Raw genomic sequence first — 21687 nt, 5'->3', positions numbered from 1 at the left:
CTTCAACTTGCAAAGTCAGAAGTATCACATACAGTGAGAGAAATTCCTATTTAAGACGATGGCCAGAAGCAGCCAGGACTCACCAACACTGCTGGTGGAAGTGGACCATGGTACAGTGCCTCTGGAAAACCACTCTGGCAGTTTCATATAAATCTAAATATATACTTAGCTATATGGCCCAGCAATTCCACTCTCAGGTTTTATCCAAAAATTAATAAAAATATACATCCAGCCAGGCACGGTGGCTCACGCCTGTAATCCTAGCACTTTGGGAGGCCAAGGCAGGCAAATCACCTGAGGTCAGGAGTTCGAGACCAGCCTGGCCAACATGGTAAAAGCCCATCTCTACTGAAAATACAAAAATTAGCTGGGCGTGGTGGTGCGTGCCTGTAATCCCGGCTATTCGGGAGGCTGAGGCAGGAGAATCGCTTGAACCCGGGAGGTAGAGGCTGCAGTGAGGTGATATCATGCCGCTGCACTCCAGCCTGGGTGACAGAACAAGACTCTGCCTCAAAAAACAAACAAACAGCAACAACAAAAAAAACCCAAATGTCCATCCACTAGGAGAATGGATAACAAATTGTGGTAGACTGATACAATGGAATACTACTCAGCAAAAATAAAAAGAATAAGCTGTTGAAACATACCAAAACATGGATAAATCTCAAAATCATTATGCTAAGCAGGGCGGGTGGGTGGGGGCAGGAGATGGACCATATGATTCTAATTATACTAAATTCAAAAACAGGCAAAATTGATCTACAGTGATAGAAATCAACACAGTGGTTGCCTTGGAGAGGTGAGGGTGGGGCAGAGATTGACTAGAAAGGGCATGAGAGAATTTCCTGGGGTGCACATGTATGCCTAAAAAATGTAGATACACAAAGGATCCTGTTAAGCTTCAGGTTCTTAGAAGAAAAAGCACCTAAGATGCTTTCATCAAAACCCCTAGATTTTCAATAAAGAAATTGAGGCCTACAAAGGCTGTGACTGCTCAAGGTAACGGAGCTACTAAAAAATACAGCCTCCAAACACCCATCTCAATGCTTTTCACACCAGATCATCCTGGGGCAACACCAAGAGCTTCTCAAAGTGTTCTCAGCTACGAGGTGCAGAGGAGATGCAGAGAAAGAAGAGCCTTTGCTGTAGGCCACTGGCACCTCTGAACCCACATCCAGGAGGAAACTGACCCCTTCAAGTACTCCAGGGTGATCCAATCCTAAGACTGGCCCCATCCGACCATCAGCCATCCCAGAGCCAAGGCAGGCAGCACTAATGGCATTTGCTCATTGCTCAATGAATCCCACGTTCAACCCACAATTGTAGTTTTGTGTCCCAAGAACACCTTGTGTACTCTGAGGAATTCCAGTTTCAGTCCACCTATTTGATTATAAATGCTTACCTGTGTGTATGCACAGGTATGTACAGATGTATGCTTATCTATAGTCCTATATCTATCTTTACAGCTGTGTATCATACATCGCTTTGTTTATGAGGGGCAAGGCTGGACATGTGTATATATACTTCAGGATGTGCAGAGGGTATGCAGACATGTTTCTGTGTATAGCTCAGATGTTTATTTAAATCGGGTGGGCTGCCAGACAGTTGGAACCTGGAGAAGAACCCACTCAATGGTTCAAAAAAATTAATAAAGTGTCAGTATTTCAAAAATACTATAAAGTTAGGATTCCACATAAAATCCTGATTTGCAGCTTTTCTCAAACAATGAATCCCTGCATTCCTGAGCAACAGTAGGTGTCTGGAGCTGCGGAGCTGCTGTTTCCTTTACAGAGGAAATGCATTCTCCAGTTAGCCATAGGCTCCTTCACACCACACTACAGCACTGACACTGAGGCACTGCACAGATTGCTGTTAACCCAAAGCTAGGTTAATATATTTTTGCCCCCTCTTTTCGACCCAGGGCCTCCTTAATTAACTTACGTTTCTCTACCAGGCATCTGAGCGTGCGGCCTCTCAATTCCTGCATAGCTCTAGTAGTAATGGTCAGTCTGGGCTGCCCCATGTTTTTTAAACTTCTTAGGTTTCTGAGTTTCCTTCTCCCCCTTATACTGTTCCATTTTGAAATGAGTCGTGGGAGACTTCAGCTTTTCCCTTCCCTACCCTGTCGTCAACCTTGCTGGCTACTTTTCCACACCATGTAAAGCAGGCCAACCAATCATACTTCAGAAGAATCCCCACGCTACCAAAGGGCAGGACAGGACGTCCTTAGACCAACAAGAGACCATGGGACATAGATAAACTAATTAGCATGCTAGAAAAATAAAGACAAAAATCCAAGAGAACCTAAGGAAAACATTTACAGACAGGAGTCTCGGTCAAGTGGCAGTGTGCTTACAGACCACCTTTGATCCTTACCTGAACTTCTTCTGTCCGAGTAGAATCATTTCCCAACAGGGGCTCTCCAGTGGGAGGTTGAATGGTGACAGACTTTTCTGACCCTCTGCCGTCTTTATTCCGGGGTGACTTGTGTCTCTCTCTAGTTCTCTCCCTGAAAAACAACAATGAGCTAGCACATTTATGCCATGTTAATTAACTCTCTGGGTTTATCAAAATGTAAGTATCATTTTGAATTTAGGGGAATTCTAAACACACACACACACACACACAAACACACACACACAGAGCATCAAAACCCACCCATCTTCACCACACTTCAAGGGGTACACTGATCTTTACTCCCTACTAAATATTTTCTTTCTGCCATCCCAAGACCCAAAACAAAGACTGTCACTCTTCCTCTATCATCAGTGATATTTTCTCAAAGCCTAAAATTGTAATTTTAGGATTTTTGTAGCTAGTTACAGTTTATTGTAATAATTAGTGATTTGATTTGGTTATAATTTGCCTTAACCAGTTTTCTAGGGCTTTTAAAATTGGGACAACACTGTAGAATAAGCTTTTTTCTACAAAAAAATATCTATTTTTTTGTAGAATATCCAAAAAAATCTGGGACACATTGTCACCCTTCACCTTTGGACAACAGAAGAAAGGAAATTCAAAGTCAGTACAAAGAATTGTTTACTTCTCATTCTTACAGGTTCAAAACTAAGTCATTCCCATAGGTTCTAGCTGAACTTGAAGACACCCATAGAAACAAACAAGCTAGGAAAAAAGGCCAAAGACACCAAGAGGGGTGGAGGGTGTGTGGGTGGGTGGGTGTGTGTGTGTGTACATGGGGAGGGTTTCAGACCTCCTGAGGAAAGCAGGCTGCTGCATCATTTTACCCCACAGGAACTTCCTGGGTGGTCTTCCAGCGTGATTGTAAGAACCCTGCCTGGGGGTCACTCATGAAATTCCAAAATGAACCAATCACTGGCCAAGCCAAGGTCACAACCTGGGCAATAACCACTTATGGGAACTGGCACTCCCCCTCCAGCTGCCAACAGGAAACCCAGAAGCCCCCACCTAAGGAGTCCCTCAAGGGTCAGTGAGTTCCCTCAGCCTCCTGCCCCCACAGCCACCTTGACATCAGCCCTCCTTCCTACAACCACTTGCCGTCATTCCCAAGGTCTCCCAGCAGGACAGAAGCAGATTTTGGAGACAAACAGATCTTGGATCTGCCCTACCGGATGTGTGATCTTGCACAAGTTATTCAATCTCTGAAAACCTTGGTTTCTTTATGTATGAAATGGTGACAATGACAACACCACATAATGTAAGTAGTGCTCAGTACAAGGATGTGGAGTAAGTGCTAATGCACAGTGGCTATGATTGCTATTACTATTAGCCAATGTCAAAGAATGGTGTCTTGACTTAGTGATGCAGAGTGTGTATAACCTTGGAGAAAGGGATGTAAATAGAACTATTAACACACAACATATCTTCTGTTAACCTACTACTTAGCTTAAGAAAACATAGATTTCTTGTCAAACTTCGACCTTATCATTACCTCCCTGGGATAAGCATTGACTGATTCCTTCATAGAGCCAGGAGGCTCCCATGGCCAAGGGAATCTTTCAGTGACAACAATTCTATTCCTACAGCATAACTTATAATCACACTCTATTGCTGATACAGTTCAGATAGTTGTCCCTACCCAAATCTCATGCTCAATTGTAATCCCCAGTGCTGGAGGTGGGGCCTGGTGAGAGGTGTCTGGATCATGGGGACAGACCCCTCATGGCTTGGTGCTATCTTCACGATAGTGAGTGAGTTCTTGGGAGACCTGGTTGTTTAAAAGTGTGTGGCGCCTCCTCTCCCAACTGTCTCTCTTGCTCCCGCTTTCACCATGTGATGTGCCTGCTCCCGCTTCACCTTCTGCCATGACTGTAAGCTTCCTGAGGCCTCTCTAGAAGCCAAGCAGATGTCAGTACCATGCTTCCTGTAAAGCCTGCAGGACCATGAGCCAGTTAAACCTCATTTCTTTATGAAGGTGTCAGGTATTTCTTTATGGCAATGCAAGAAGAGACTAATACAACTGCAAAGTTAGATTCTAAAAACAGAGGTGTTCTGGTCAACTCAGGTGTTTTGTTTTAACAAGGCAGCTAGGGAAACAGCCAAATAGGCAGATAATTTGGTTGTTTACCCAGAGACGCATCTAACAATGCCAATTACCTCACATCCTACCCCAATTTATAGAACACTTTGCTGAATGCCTCACTATAATATTTCATTCAATCCTAATAATAATCCTATGAAGGCAGTATCATTGTCTTCATTCTACAGACAAGGAAACTGAGGCTCACAGAGTTCAAGTTACTTCTCAAGCTAGTATTATAGTCAGTGGCAGACCTGAATTCAGGTCTGTTGCCACCACTTCTATTCACACCTACTATGGTGCACCGTGTTGAAGAGCAATTGGAAGATTTCGTGGCATAAATATTCTTAAAGCTCATTCTCACACCCTTATACTTGAAAACTATTAGAGCTATGAAATATGCCTTGAAGCTATTGCTAGGAATCACAATTGGACCGTGACCTTAGATAGCACAAAGCTGTGTGCCCAACACTCTGGGCTGTCAAATACAATCACTTCAAAAGGCACCCACTGTGAGAAACGATAAACAATTTGGGAGAGACTTCCCACGTTGTTAGGTCAGTTTCTGAACTAACCTCAGAATAGTCTAGAACTGCTGCTCCACCAGCCCTGCCATCGGCCAGATGGACAATGCCCCTCTTCTATCTTAATCCGTTTCCATTTTCCCCAGCTACTCTCACATTTATCACTCTCTCAGCCACCAGCCAAGTCACATGCTCACCTAACCCATCTATCTATTCACTAGTCCCATGGGTCAAATCTTGTGACAGCACAAATTCCACTGGAAATCAAAATTCTTTCACTGAGTGCCAATTCCCGGAGCCTGAACCCTACCAGGGCAGAAAGCAGGTGGGGAGCCACCCAGGGGTGGAAACAGCCTCTGTTGCCAGCCAGGGTTGCCATCACCAGCCCTCCCAGCCTGGCTCTTAAAAGGCCCAGAAGCACCCAAATGTGAAACAACCAACAATTCCCCTGATAACATCGGAGGGAAACCAGAGAAGAATCTGTTATCTGATAACCCAAGCAAGGTTTCTCATCCTCCAGAGCCCAAAACCCTAACCAGTGTGTCTTAAACTTTAAAAACCTCTTAAACTTAAAAAACTGCACAGAAAAACTATCCTAGGTATGGACTCAAGTGCAGATTTGTTGGCCCCACTCTCAAATAATTTTCTGGAAGGGAGACAACAGAAATCAAAATTTTTCCCAGCATCCCAGGTGACTGCAGGTGGTAAAGAAAACTTGCCCCAAGATTCTCTTCCCCAAATGCTCCTAGGAGGAGGTTGCTGAGTGACTGCTTGGAAGTTTGCTTCTTTGTGAAATGCCCTGTATATAGCAGGGGCTTGATAGTGGGAGCCATGAGTGTAATGCTCAGCTGCACAATGTTATAATACACAGCACTGCTTTATTAAAATAGTATAAAGTGGATGAAGTTGGGAGAAAAGCTCAGGACAGTGTGCAGTCATGACTGAGGGATACCCTGAGCCAAGAGCCTTCCACCCACTGTCAAGTGAGAGGTGAAGGTGAGGCACTTCCTGTCAGCTCAGCACTAGCACTGCGCCAGGTACTGGTCATGCTACCAAGGGAGCAGGACCTGCCATATGGCTTTTATTAGAAAACAATTATTAGAAAATTAGAATAACTTTATCAGAAATCCACTGGTCCCGAATTACTGCTCTAAGAAGGTCTCTGAGCCAAGTCAGGACTTCATAGTGACACTCTACAAAAATCCTGGCATTCACTGCCTTCCAGTCTGCAGAACTGCGGGTCACCGTGCGGCCACCTCACTGTAATATGTACTCAAATGCTCATCCCTGTAGTTCCAGATGCCACAACTCCAGGGAAAACCTATGGCTGCCAACTGCTGTCTGGGAGAGGGTTCCCCAATGATGAAGACAATCTGTTCACGGCATCTAAGAGTATGGAAATGGGAGACCAGGAGAGTAAACAGACTGCCAAGCCACAGGGAGAGGTGTTACAAACACATGTATACATGTGTGTTTTTCCAACTCTGCCTCAGTGGTCTGGATCACCTCTGTGCCTTTGCTGGGTGGCTGTGTCAGCTACGAGAGTTTTTCTTCGTATCTTTATCTCTGAATCTGTCTCCACGCAACATCTGCCTGTATGAGTAAAGATAAGTATATCTGTGCGTGTTGTGTGAGGGGCAGGAAGAGCAAGTGGTGGCATGCAGGCAGCCCGGGCATGTGTCTGCACCACACGTGTGTGAGCAAATGCGTCTGTTTAGGTGGTTCTAGAGCTAAGCCCTTGGGGGTTGCTGTCACCCTCCTCGTTCCAGCTAGAACCCCTGTAATTCTCACTGTTCTCACTTACAGTCAGCATTTCCTGGGAAGATTATTTAGTCCTGTTTCTGTTGTTTGCCTATTTCTATTTGGGGAAAGCTGGCCCCACCGGTTACTCCTCCCTTTCCTTCTCTCCCACAACCCACGACCCGTCCTTTCTCTCTGCTGGCTGCTGGGGCCCGGCTGGCTGCTTCCTCTTGGCTATGGCTGGGGTAGGAGCGCTGGGCGCAGGGCACACAGACTCTGAAGCAGCCTTGAAACAAAAGCACCAATTCCTCACTGCCCCGGCGGCCCTCTTTTTGTGCATTTTAGCACATCAATCACATGAGTCACCCTTCGTTTCCCTTTCCCAAAGTAGCATTTCTCTTCTAAAGAAACAAGGTTGGCCCAAAATCTGCTGAGGGCACCTACTAACTTTGTAATTTTAGGCAAATAACACTGCCCTCTGTGCCTCGATTTCATCACCTGTAAAATGGGGCTATGACCTCCCGCCATTCTAGGACTGCTGTGAGAATAGGAGACAACGGCTATGAGGGAGGGGCCTAGCAGACACCCCCAAAGCAGTTAACATAACTGGCAGCTGCTGTGTTTAAATTAGGGAACTTGTGCTCCAAACCCAACTTCAAATAAGGATGAGAAACAGAAGGAGCTCGGGGCAGGTGCTGCTGGACGGGGCCTGTGGTGACATGGCAGAGCCCAGCTCCTGAGACAGTCACAAACCCTCTGGCCATAAGAATTGAATCACACATTTCAGCTGGTGGGTAAACTGATCAGATTTAGTTATGAAATACCAGAAATAGCTGTTTTAAAATACCAATTTTTTTTTTTTTTTTTTTTTTTTTTTTTAGCCCTACCAATTCCCTTGTCAATACCAGGCTTCCCTCATCCACACCACAATGACAAAAGTTAGGCGGGGTCAGCAGGAGTCCACACCATTCTCCCAGCAAGTTAACTGGACACCCTCTGGAGACTGCAGGCATCGCAAAACCAGGCCACTGACCTCTTTGTTAGAAAACAGTCACTTGTCATCTGCTTGGAACCTGGCCAGTCTTCTAAGATGATCATGGTGTCATCAGGCATATCAAGTTTGGTGCATTTCATTATTCCTCCCTGAGTTGGAGTCTGACTAAAATTACCAAAGAGCATGGTCCCCCTCCAACCCCAACCCGCCTCCTACCCTTCCATTCAAGTTCCCAACAAACCTCTGAGCAGGGCAGCCTTCACAGGAACACTCCTCGGACAAAATACCCTTAGCTGGGCCTGGGGCCTGCTCTCATGCCTGTGGGGGGCAACCCTACTGCTTAACATCCTTTAGGCCCCAGCAAAGTACACCACAGCCCGTGCTCTCTAGGGATGGTGCCTCTCACCCCACAGTTGCTGTGCCCTGTGCTGCAGTCAGTTGGAGAATCCACCACCCATAGGTGGTAGTGGTGTTTTTTAAAGAACCCATGGAGTGCACCTACAAATCTCTAAGGTTCATCTCCTCTCTCAGAGCTTTTCTCAGAGTAGATATCCAGGAACATTTTTTGAATAATTGATTAAAAGACTCAGCTTGTATTAACATTTGCCAAGTACTTTCTATATGGGTCCAAGAATGCATTAAAAATTCTGCGTGTTGTTTTAATTGGAAGTTACAGTCTCTTAAAGTTACTACAAGGGCATTGGAATATCAATTTCTGGAGGCCCCAAGAGGCCTAAGGAAATAGCAGAGTGTAGCAATGGGCCCCGAAGCGTGAAAGTCAGAACTCGAGTGTAGACGAAAGAGCCCAGAGATGGTTCCCACAAAGGATACTGCAAGCCAACCTGCTTTGTTCATCCCCAAGCACCCAAGGAATCCCAAATTCCTACTTCTGTCATTGTGGTGTGGATGAGGGAAGCCTGGTATTGACAAGGGAATTGGTAGTGCTAAACAAAATTGGTATTTTAAAACAGCTGTTTCTGGTATTTCATAACTAAATCTGGTAAGTTTACCCACCAGCTGAAATGTGTGATTCAATTCTTATGGCCAGAGGGTTTGTGACTGTCTCAGGAGCTGGGCTCTGCCATGTCACCACAGGCCCCGTCCAGCAGCACCTGCCCCGAGCTCCTTCTGTTTCTCAGCCTTATTTGAAAGCCTTACCTGGACTCCAGCACAAGCTCACTGACATGTTTTCCCCAAATTTTTATAAGAGCAATACATAAAAATTTAGAAAACAATTAAAGTTAAAAAGAAAATACGACCATAGTCCTACACTCAGAGACAGGCATAGTCACTATGTGAATACTCATCATATGTCTATGTAACTATCACAGCATACAACATTTTGAATCCTGTTTCTTTTAACATGGTCTCATGAACATTTCCTCAAGTCATCAAACATCTTTGAGAACCTATCCTTATACTCTATTCCATTCATTTCTAAAAATTACAAAATATACACTTGTAAAAAAAATTGAACAAGTACAAAAAGATAAATGAAAATTCCCATCATTCTCCAGCTTCCGCCGAGCCTCCCCCTATGGATGACCACTCCTGGCAGCTTGGGAGGTCACCCTCCCAAACCTCTTTCTACGTTAGTAATCCAGATGGGCTTGTAAATAATTAGATATATGTAGCTCACTGCTGTTTTACAGAACAAAATCTCACTCTGCATTCGGCTGCTTGTATGGGGAAGAGCGCAGTCAGGGAAAAACCACTACAATCACTATTCCCAAGCCAGTGCAGAGCTGGGCATTTGGGCTGGGGCCAGTTGATACCTTGGAACATAGTGCTGAAATGCCAAGGCCATTACAGCATTACTTTAGCCACTGGTGAGTGACCTCCAGCCTGTACTGTGTTACATGCTTCACATGCATAATCTCATTTAATCCTCTCAACAGCCCTGTAGGAGAGGACTGCTGTACCCATTTTACAGATGACAAGGCTAAGTAAACAGCAGCACTGCAATTTCACCAAGTACAATTCTAACTGGTACAGTGCCACCTATCTGTTCACTGATTTCTTTATTCATTCATTTGCTCTTCTACTTAACAAACATTCTACAGGTCAGTAACACAGCAGGCCCTAAGAATACCAGTGCACACCTGCTAATTTTGCAGAGAAGGGGAAGTTTGACCAATATCACTCAGGACAGTGTTTTCAAAACCCAAACTTGTTCACCTGAAGATTAGTCAAAAAGAATAAGGTGCCAGGACAATCCTACCAGTTCACTAAATAAGCCTCATGACAAAGGCATAATGGACAATGAGTCAACAACTTCAGGTGAAAAGCAACAAGCAATGAACACTTTTTATATCTTCCATTTACATTCTTCATAAAGCTTTCAGGAGAGCCGATACCTATAAGAAATACCTAGAAACCGAGGCGGGCGGATCACAAGGTCAGATCGAGACCATCCTGGCCAACAAGGTGAAACCCCGTCTCTACTAAAAATACAAAAATTAGGCAGGCGTGGTGGTGGGCGCCTGTAGTCTCAGCTACTCGGGAGGCTGAGGCAGGAGAGTGGCGTGAACCCACAAGGCGGAGCTTGCAGTGAGCCGAGATGGCACCACTGCATTCCAGCCTGGGTGACAGAACGAGACTCCGTCTCAAAAAAAAAAAAAAAGAAATACCTAGAAATGAAAAACATTTCCACTGCAGGAAGAAACTTTAATTTAAAACCAATTGTGAGAAACTAAAGTCATCAACTCTAATGGTGGCTATAAAATGTAAACTGGTGGCGTAGTTACTCCCAAGAATGTTAAATGCTCTTAAAGCTCAGCTTCTCATGCACCAACGGACCAAATGTCCAGCGCTGAGTCACTGAAAAGTGAGTGTAGAGAACCCCACCAACCTGTAGGTTTCCCCAAAAGGAAAAGTGGAATAATAAACAACTTACATACCCTTGTCTGTGAGATTTTTTCGAATGACTTGAATAGTAAGAATATCCAGAATAAGTGGATTCGGTATCCATAGCAATGGAGGGCTTGCGCTTGAGGAAGGAGCAGGTACTGTTTCTCCTTAGAGGTAGAAAATTTCACCTACCAGACTCCTAAAACCTCAAGGAGTCTGGAAATTAGAAGAGGAGCCACTCTTCAACAGGAACAAATTCTGGGAAAGAGGGAAAAAAAAAAAGACATTAATCTTCAGAGCCAACCTTAATGGGGCTGAAAGATAAATGACAAAGCCACACGTCCTCTCTGGGGTCTCTATCATGGAACAAGCGAGTGAGGGTGAAGCAACTGAACTGTAAATGCTCCACCCATGCAGCAACCAGTTTTCCCAGGTGTCTGGGAGGGAGACAGGATAGGCGCTGAGCAAGCTGAACCCCTACCACAGCAGCAGGAAAATGGGAGGCACTTGTCCACGTCCTCAGGATGACCTGACCCCTGCTCACTGGCTTTAGGAGGTGGCTTTCCACATCTGCGACCCTCCACACAATGCCCAGCCCCCCACTGCCAGTTTGCTGGTTAAAAAAACAATACCCAGCGAAGTTGCTTTTAAGGGATTTGGTCATAATTTCCAAAAGTCAATTAAAAAAAAAAAGATCTTCAATCTTTTTGATCTAGGATCCGAATTTCTGGGAATTTATCTGAGGGAACTGATTTCTTTTTTAAAGAAAAATTATTGTTGTCTCATTGTCTATAAATAATAAAATGCTAGAAACAATCTGAATGCCCCCAGAATACAGGAACAGGTAAGGAAAACATGGTTCATCCACCAGAAAAGTATCACTTATGTTTAAAATGATCATTATAAAGAATAGAAACTCTTATAATGATGAATTTTAAAAGCAGGATACAGTATTGTTGATACACAGTGAACCAACATTACAGTTACAATTGTATAAAATTGCTTATGTAAGGACAAAGATTTTTAAAAGGAGACACAGAAAATGAAAGCAGGCAATTTATTATTTGCAGGCTCCTGGGTCTTTTCCCACATTGTCATTAGATATTGCTTTGCAATAAAAATAAATTGGAAACATTTCCAAGTACATTCCTGAGCTCCCACATGCTAAAACTTTTACTTCTAGAAAACCGAGACCCACAAGTTCTGTCTCTTTCTGCACCCCTCACCCCAGAGCTAGTCTCAGCTCAACAGGGTTCCTTCTTCCAGCCGCTGGAAGCTGAAACTGCAAACACAGCCAGTGAGATAAGTGTGAAGAAAAAACAAAGGAGCTGTAAATGCCATACCCTAACCCTCCTGGGAGGAGGCCAAGTTTCCCTGACCCCAGCAACAACACATAAGTCTGGAGGGAATCAGGTCAGCACAAATTGCCATACACCACCAATACAGCCCCCACAGCCTCTAATCCCAGTTAGGGTGTATTTACCCTTACCATTCATTCTTCCTGGGAGTCAGGTACGATCACTTCCAAGCTCTGCCACCCAGGGCCAGCCTCCTTTGTCCCTGATGCCCTGACTTACCATTTCACTTCTCCTCTGCCATCAGGAGCCCAAGGCTAGCCCTGGGGAAACCTGAGTTCTAGTCTGAGCCCAGCCACTGTTTAGTACAACCTGGGATAAGCCACTTGCTTTCTTATGCCTCAGTTTCCTCATCTGTTAAACAGGGTAAACCAACCAGCCACCGACCTCACAGGTAGATCTGAAAATATAAGCAGATACAGTTTCCAAAGGTGGGTTCCAATCTCGGGTTTTACTCACTTATTAGCTATCAGGCCCCAGTCAAAATTAGTAAACCTCTTTGAACATGTAACTGTAAAATGCAAATATCAGGGTTGCCGTGAAGACCAAATGAGCTAACAACTATGAAGGCACCCAGCGCGAGCTCCAGATGTGCTAGGTAAACGAAAGTCACTGTCTATCAGCACTCCCTTTGCGGGTTCCGAAATGCTTGTTCCTCTGTCTTTTTAATGAGAGAAATGCTTGGAAAGAAGCAGAGCAGACAGAGTCTCTGTGCCGGCCTTCCTGCCACAAGGCTCACCTGCAGTCAGACAGAATGGAGCTCACATCTCAGTCCGCTGCCTACTAACTAGCTGTACACCTGGGCAAAGCAGTTTCTCCTTGGAGCCTCAGAGACTTCCCAATCCATAAAAAGGAAGCAAGGCAGCCTATTATGGTGGGGGTTTGTGGGGGGAGGTAGCTGTAAAGATTAAATGTGAAAACACAGCAGGCCTTTTTTAAATGCTAAGTTTTGCTCCTGGACTTACCCTACTTTCCTAGAAGACTTCAAGGGCTGAGTCATCTTTTTTTCTGCCTACTGTCTCCACCATTTTCACTAGCAATTTCAATCAGCTTTCAACACCTCAGTCTCACTTCCTTTCTGCCCTGGGCTTTGCTGTTTTCTCACCTGCTTCATAACAGGCAGACGTCAACATTAGGATGTGCTTCGAAGATCTCCAGCCCTGAGTGAACTGAGATCCTCCCTGAAAGCCCCTCACCCAGCCTCTGCTGATCTGCAGATTCAAATGTCCAGTTCCCTGGCCCAGAACACAGATTTCCCACTCTCTTCTAGATTCATAATTAACCCTTCACAACTCCTACACTCTGCCTTGCAACCCATAACTCTGGATTCCCCATTCCATCCCAACTTCCAGCTACTTTTTGCTAAATGCTGCTGGAGTGTCTCAGAGGCAGGTGGCCCAGGCCCCCCAGATGTGGGCAGATCCAGCTTGGTGCTTCCTAGCTGTGACATCAGGGGGCAAATGTTTGCCTCTCTGAGCTTATCCAACCCTGCCCCATAAAAATGAGGTCATTTAATACTCTCTCTTCCCAGGGTTCTTGTGAGGATTAAATGAAACTGCAAAGGTAAAGTCTCTGGCACATGGTAACCCAAGTTTTATTCCCTTCCCCCTCTGCCAGAGGACTTCATTCCTTGTCCTCATTGAAAACTTGTGGCCATTCATTAAGACAACTCCAGGCTTGTCCCTCAAAGGAAACCATGGGTCCCAACTGCCCTCCAGGGAAAGGCTTTATCTAACTCTACCAACCACCCTAGTCCGGTTTCCCTCCCACGGTTCCTTCCTGTACTTACCAAAGGAGTGGTCTATACATGCTGTCACTCCCTCCTTCTCCACTTTCAGTCCAAATCTCCATCCACAACACTCCACTGAAACAACTCAAAGTTGGCCAACGATTGCTATGAGCCAAGTAACATCCTTGTCCTCCTCCCCCAGTGCTTTTTATTTCATTTATTAGTCCATCCACCTCCATATTAAGTGACACCTACAAGACCATGCTAGGCAATGCTAGGGCACAGCAATGACAAAGGCATGCTGCCTGCCCTAGCAGAGTTTCTCTGCAGCTGGCTAGCCTCCAATTTGATGCCGCTTATGTTACTACTTCTCCTCTAACACTCCCTCTCCTCTCCCCTCATCACGTTATCCCTTGACATTCAAAACTCTTCTCAGTCTTCTCCATCCACAGATTTCCTATGGCAGAAGCTCCTTGAACACAGCAACTACGTCTTACCTCCACCCAGGATATTTTGAACATAGCAGGTACCCAACAAATACTTACTGAAAGACTAAATCCCAAGTGCACATTTCCTACTGAGATTCCTCTTGCTCCCCTTGGGAATACCATCATCCCTCTCATAGGTGCTCTCCAGTATCCTGTCCTGTTCTTCCCAATTCCTCAGCTAAAGCAATACCCTCATCCTGAGGATCTAACCCTGTGCCACCTTCAACACCCTCTCTGATCCTCCCTTCACTCTACTCATTCACAGCCACCCACTTCCTCCAGGCTCCACCTACACAGGGCTAGACCACTACAAAGCCTCCAGGTGTCCTCACCAGCCTATACACAGCTCAGGCCCCTTCTAAGTCATACCGTTTCTAATAGTTACCAACTCTTATCCTATCCAAGATCTGAGTGAGGACTAAGAGGATGCAATAAGAGGCAAACTAATAAAATCCGAAGTGAACTTATTTTAAAAGAGTCTGAGCCAAGGTAAGAACTTCAACAGACTTAATGGAAAAGGATATCCTGAAGCTTATCACTGCAATGATATATCTATGAGATAGTTCCCTTGCATACACAAGAAATTAACCAAACTCATGATAAGGTCAGAAGGAATCCCTTATCAGAAAAGACAATAAAGCAATGAAAAGGAATCAGGTTCCCAGGGTAATACACTGATAGGCTGTCACAGCAGCATGAATAGGACAGTCATATAAAGGTGGGAATATGGCTCCTAGAACCTGGAACTGTCTATCATACTGACCCCTGACATGACTCATATTGTGTTTGGCCCAGGCTGGGCAGCAGCCAGAGTGACCTTTTAAATTACAATGCAGACGTCACTTTCCTGTTTAAAACCTTTCCGTGGTGTCCCACTGCACTTTAAATAAAATACAAAAATCTTTCATTTGGTATGCAAAGTCCTCCCCGGCGCTCTAGCTCCCTCCTCCTTCTCTAGCCCCAGCTCCTTTAAGGTAGAGTCTTAGGGCTTTGGCAGAGCCCAGTATATCTGTTGGTACTCACCCTTTACATGCCCTGTTTTGCCAAATTCCTACTCATCACTCCTTAATTTAAATACTGCTCCTTTCAAGAGGCCTTTCCTGATCCTTCAATCTCAGTCAGGCTCTTCTCTAGTACCCTGTACTCTTCCTTTCTATCCAACTTCCAGTGATACATTTGTTTGTGTGATCACTTATTGTCTAGTTTCTTACAAGCTGTAAGCTCCATGAGGGCAGAGGCACTTTCATGACTGCCTGTCTTTCCAGCTCCTAGGACATTATGGGTACCCTATAAATGTCTGCTGAATGAAGGGTTTTGTGGCAGATCTTAGGACATGAGGCCATAGATTCATTGTGGAAGAAACTTTAGAAATTATCTATTTTAAATCCTTAGTTTTAGAGGTGGCAAAAAAAAAAGATGCAGATATTAGATAGAGGCGTGATACCAGAACTATCAAAAAAAAAAAAAAAAAAGCGCTATACTACTGGCTCGCATGGCAGTCCTACTCAGGGGCAGAGTTCGTATGCCAGACACACTGAGTAAAAATCAGCAGCAGCCTCTTTCAGCCACTGCCCAAGAGCATCTTGCCTCACCGGTCACCCACCCCTTAAGAGTGTACTGCTTGGCACTGCTTGGGTAGGGGCTGGAGGCAAATATTAGGACAGGGCCAGGCTCATTGAACCACATCGCATGCAGGCAAGGTCAACAATGGGAGATAGGTGCACAGAGTGCTTCTAAGTGGCAGTGTCCTAAATTCTGGACTTCCTAGGCAAAAATGTCAGAAAGAACCTCCTTCACCACCCTTTATCAAAAGCAAAATGAAGATAAGCAGCCTCAAACAGAATTCTCTCCTAAAGTCATGTTCACTCATATAAAAATCCTACTACTTAATATGAAAACACAGTGTTTAGCAAATCGTATGAAGGAAACAATATGTTATGATAATGACAGTGGTAAACATAAGCTAACCTTCGCAAAAAGGAAATTATAAAAACATCAACAGCTCTGCCTAGAGCTATTAAGTAATTAAGGGAGCTCTGGTTTGGAAAGTTACTTTGTAAGGGTTACAGAGACACGCACTGAATTTAAAGAGAGATTTTGCTTCCTATGCAGTGAGTAGATCTATTTCCAAGGAAAAGTGGTGTCTGGTACAACCATGCTTATATATGCTGTGTATATTATTCTGAATATTTGATTTTTACATAGAATTCTGCAGAGATTATGCTATTAATTATTATTTATATTATGTCTTGAAGCTAACATTCTTCTTAGGGGTACCCATTCTTAATTAAATGGCACTCAAGGGGAAAGTGACAATTGAAATAATTTTGTTTAGAGTCAACTATTCTTCTAGAGAGTAGCAATGAGCCCAAATTGTGGGTGAAGAGCATTCAAATCCTGGCTCTAGTACTTAGCTGTGTGACCTCAGAACAAGTTACTTAACTGCTCTCTGCCTCAGTTTCCCTAACTGTAACAACAGATTTTATTTTACTTATATTATAGATCTGTGGTAGGTATTAAATGAGATAATTCATAAAAATTATTAGAACAGTACCTAGCACATGGTAGGCACTCACAGCTGTCAACTACTACTAGTATTCACTAGAGTAAAATTCTTTCAGTTAGGAAGAACTGAAGGGGTTGTATGGCATATAACTTCTGTATCATTTTCACTGAACTTATACACATTTTTCTGGTCTCTGCTACCACCTTTAACTGCTACTATTAGCTATAGCTGAGTAACAAGTGATTTCTATTCTGTTTCTTACAGGCCTCTATTTACCATCCCCAGGTTGGAAGCAAATGTCAGAGAGACCAGAGGAAACCGTGTGTGTTTTAGTGGGTTTATTTGGAGGGGCATGGGCTGGAAAGGAGCGGGTAGAGATGCAGGGCAAATCTATAAAACATTTTGAACTTGTGGCCTATAAACCACCAAACATCATGCAGGTCACTGATGTGAGGATCTGCTGGGCTTATGGCATTTGTGACAAACCCAATGATTCTTTTATTACAACAGCTTATAAATGAATGATTCTGGGTCATTATTTACAAGGAAAGAAAATGTCAACTTTGTTTTACTTGTTTCGCCAATGATGTCAACTCACCTTGCCAGAATAACTTCTCTTGGCTCCAGTCATTAATTACCCCTGAAACACCTCCAGCAGCTGGGTACAGATTTCTGAAGAGGTGTGAATCGTTAACATGTCTGGAGTTATGTGATGTATATTTGCTTGCAAGTGACTCCCTTGTTCCCTGCCAGATATTTAAACTTCAGAAAAATAGATCTCATGAGTACTACCTCCTCTGTAAATCTGATGGTACGGAGTCTGATCACTGTTGTCCTGTAACTGGGATTCAGAAGGACACTGCTAGAGACAACAGCACACACATGTATCCTTGCATCAAACTTCAATACTGCTAACATCAAACCAATACTGCTAACACCAAACCAATATTGCTAACAGAAATATGGTCCGATCACAAGCCCACCTAATCTTTTCCATCTAAAGGAAAATAGAATAGCATGATGCCCAAATTACATGCCCTATACAGCGAGACCCTAACCAGCTAGCTGATTTTACAGAGATGATGGTAATAGTCTAACAGTTTCTAGTTGTCAAGTGTTTACTATGTGTTAGATGCTGTTTTAAGTCACTTACATGTAATATCTCACTTAATCCGCATAACAAGCGTTTAAGAAAAATAAGACATTAATATCATGTTAGTTAGGGAAACCAGACTGACACAGGAGCCAGGGCTTAAACGTTGAGAGTCTAACTCCAGAACCTGTGTTCTTAGCTACAGAAAATTGACAGCACTGTAGCAATTACTAGAATTGTTTGTTTATATAGAGGAGTATAAGCAACAATCACAAATTGTCCCAAACCACATATAACCCCACTAAGAATTTTGCAATTTCAACTTCTACTCACAGGTTCAGTGTTCCAAGCATCGTGGGGCACTCAGGAGAAAAGAAATGGATCTAAAATAGTTCTAACTCCTAATGAGCTCACAGCCCCAATGTGGAGACCTCCAATTAAAACACAATGTGACAAGGGCCCATCCCACCAAAATAGCTGATAAGGCCTAGGGTAGCAAGCACGGTGTGTGTATATAAGTGTGTTAAGGGGATGATGAAGGGGAGAATGCCTTCTTCATTCAACACATTTATCCTTCAAACAAAGGGTGACATGGAATTGTTGCTTGGTAAAGAAACTTTAAATTTCCTTTATGGTTTTGTCCTGTTGCTTAATACATAAGACAATAAAAATGTACTGCTTGGCAAGCAGTCCTTACAAATATATCACTCTCAAAATTCTTCTCCCATTTTACTTACAAATTAAGTTGCAAGCAAGCCTCACTGCCAACATTGTTAATAGTGAAATTCCACACTGAGTGTTTTCACTAATTATATTGAGAGACATCAACGTTTGGGAATGTTTAATGCTCATGGATAGGTGAAGCGTGTTATTTCTTTGAACTGGAAAAAGAAACAGTTTCCTCCCACAAATCAAAGCCCCAACTATATCACATTGATTTAATTCAACCCTAAAAACTCTATAATTAGTGGTTACAGAAAATGGCTAATTACCTCTCCCTGTATTCAGACAATTTCTGCCATCTCACTTGCAGAGCCTGGGAGCTGTGTACTCAACCCACCCACTGAAGGGAGAATGCTAATTAGCATTGTTGACTGGTGATACAAGTTATAATATTTTTCAGCAACCCCGTAAAATTTATAAACATGTTAGTGAAAATGCCAGATTCTTTTACAGTTTGTTAGCTTTTGGACTAAGTGTCTAAGAATACATTCATTTCTAACCAAAGCCAGGTCAAGAGTTTTAACAAAATGCATGGGCCATCTACATAATCATCATCATAAGGCGCTCTAACACTTCCTAAGGAGAATCTAAGGGAGCTCACAACACCTTCGCAGCGTGGGCATTAGACCTGGTTTGGAGAAGTGAAAACTGAGCAACAGATTTCTCGGCTCCAAGTCTCATCCGCTCATCACACAGCAGCCAGGCCGCGGCTCCGCCCCACTGCTGCCGCCACCACGGACGCGTTTAAATTTTTATAAAGCTTCACACTTCTCTAGGCGCGATGCTTGGGGCAGTTCAAAGACTGCAGAAGGAAATGAGGTCCTGCCGGTGGCGAAGGCTTCCCCGGCGCGGTGAGATTTCCTCCAGCAGGGACACCCTGGGCAGAGACCCGCCGGGCGCCTCTGCTCCACCCCGGCGTTTTTGAAAGTAAACTCCTACCTGCCTGTTGCGCTCTCCGAGGCGCAACTGGACTCGCCCCCCAGGCCTCCAGGGCCGGCTCAATTTTTTGTGAGCGAGGTGTGCACACAGACCAGCTCTGTCCCGGTTCCTGGCGAAGGGCCAGGCGGTGCCCAGGTCGAGCCCCGCCAGGGGTGGGAACCCCGGTGCGCGCCCGGCTCCCGCCCTGCACGGCTGCTGCAGCCGCCCGGTGCCTCCAACGCTCGGCCACTCCCTGCCGGCCTGCCCGCCGCCCCGGCACGCGCACCGAAGGGGCGCACTCCAAAGGCCAGCCCGGGGAGAAAGGGGCGTCCGAGGTGTGAGCAGGGAACCCCGGGACCCCAAGGAGTGGGGTGCGGCGGAGATCGCACGGCAGGGCCAGGAGGGGCGCAACGCATGGGGAGAAGAGTGGAGTCAGAGGAAGCACGACCCGGAGCGCTCCGGAGGAGGGGAGGGAGCTCCCGGCCCGAGGCGGGAGCCGGCGACCCGGGGTCGAAGTCCGGCGGGGCGAATGCGGGAGGAGGGCGCAGGGGCACGCGGGGTCCGAGGTGGGGGCGTCTCCCAGCCAACGGTCTGCCCCGGGGGCCGCCGCCGCGCAGCGCTCGGCCTCTCGCGGGACTCACCTCCGCGCCGGCCGCCCGAGCTCCGCGGCCCGCGGTCTCGGCTCACAGCGGCCCCGGCTCTGCGGCCTGCGCTGGGCTCCTGGAGAGGCAGAGCCCCGCCGCCGCCGCCGCTGCACTGCTGCTTTCCGCTTCCTGTCCCGGCGCCGCCCCGCAGCCCGAGCCCAGCCCTGCGAGCCCGGCGCGGCCGCGAGCCAAGAACAGCTAGCGCTGCCGGCCCCGCCGCGGGGCCGGCCCACCTGCAGCGGAGGGCGGGGCTCGGCCGGCGTCCCCCTCACCTCGTCACCGCCCCGACCCCACACACCCGGGACACACACGAAGGCGTGCGCGGTCACACTCTTACACACGGACCAGGGAATGACACCTCCCACACTCATTCACCCTCATACACACACTCACCCTACACAGACGTGCACAGCCCAGTAACCCACTCTCTTCTGGGCAGACACACACACTATAAACACATGGCCCAGGGATTGATCTCCGACACCGCCCCCTCCCTCCCCCACATACTTGGAATCTCAAGCACACACACACACACACACACAATCATGCACAAAATCCGAGCCCATTTGCCCTCACGAGCGCCCCCATCCACATATTCACACGGCTCAGGGACTAACCCCCCAACCCCACTCAACACACACTCATATACACACTTTCCAAGAACTGACCGACAAATATCCATATACACCATATCTCAACCCATATAGACACACTTAAACTCACATGTAGCCCTGGAAATGACCCCACAAATAGACACACACACACACACACACACACACCCTACAAGCCACCACAGCAAGCCTCTCCCCTCCTCCTCCCTTATCAGAGCAGGCACTGCCGCCAGCCTAGTCTCCTAGAAACTGCTAGATGAGCACATCTCTGCAGGCAGGTAGCTGAAGCTTCAGTGCTGATTCCAACCAGGTACTGTTTCCTTTCTAAGCCTTTGTTTACCTGTCTGAAAAGTGGTGAGGATGCTGCTGTCAACCTTGCAGGATTGTGGTGAGGATTACAAAACAGTTGGCAACGATTTTCATGAATATTTGCACTTTTCTTAGTTGTCTTGTGTTGGTAGCATTAGGGTTCCTTACTGATCATCTCCAATCTAGCTTGGACCCAAAGCTGCTTACGTGGCAGGATTTTCCAGTGGAAGCAGTGTATAATGAAGTGCTGAATTTCCTAAGAGTTGTCTACAGGAGTATTGCGGGCATTTGGGGTGGGGAAATGCAGGCCCACCCTGACTAGCCTTAATCAGGGAACCTTGGCTCCAAGAACCCCTCACTCCCCTGATCACCTCTTCCTCATCCCTTCTAGACTCCATTTTCTCTCGCATATGTCACATTTCCTTGAGAAGACACCCATATGTTCAATGTGGCTGATTTTCACCACTCCTAGTCCCCAGGCTCTGCTGCCCCACTCAGTGGCCTAGACCATCTTCCTCCCCCACCCCCAGCCTCCCAGTAGGCTCCAGAGAGCAGATGTTGCTGACTCAGGCAGCCAGGTTCCTATGGGTAAAGCCAATGGTCTATTCACCCAAATCAGCACTCAGGTTCAGAAATGTAGAACATTATAAAAACATGTCTCTCTCATCTCTAAAATGTAGAACTTTCAAAGTTCAAACAGGCCAG

At 45.7% G+C, this 21687-nt stretch overlaps 1 protein-coding gene across 2 annotated transcripts in view; it reads right to left on the bottom strand.

The window, feature by feature from the left end:
• The window catches only part of VANGL1 (VANGL planar cell polarity protein 1), a 49405-nt gene extending 29180 nt beyond the window's left edge, over positions 1–20225 (bottom strand). The window contains exons 1-3 of one of the 2 annotated variants that reach the window (XM_034929916.3): positions 20060–20225; positions 10657–10864; positions 2377–2509 (exon numbers count right to left, since the gene is read on the bottom strand). In XM_034929916.3, coding sequence (XP_034785807.1) covers positions 2377–2509; positions 10657–10727 — 204 coding nt within the window. In that variant the 5' untranslated portion in view covers positions 10728–10864; positions 20060–20225. Of the gene's footprint in view, positions 1–2376; positions 2510–10656; positions 10865–19439; positions 19716–20059 lie in introns of those variants that run through there. The other variant, XM_003805630.5, reaches the window with a different exon arrangement.
• Between the last annotated feature and the right edge of the window lie 1462 nt (positions 20226–21687).

Source organism: Pan paniscus, chromosome 1 (assembly GCF_029289425.2).
Source record: "Pan paniscus chromosome 1, NHGRI_mPanPan1-v2.0_pri, whole genome shotgun sequence".
Lineage (NCBI taxonomy): Eukaryota > Metazoa > Chordata > Mammalia > Primates > Hominidae > Pan > Pan paniscus.
Note: the sequence above shows the minus strand (reverse complement) of the source record. Positions and strands in the feature narration are given on the sequence as shown.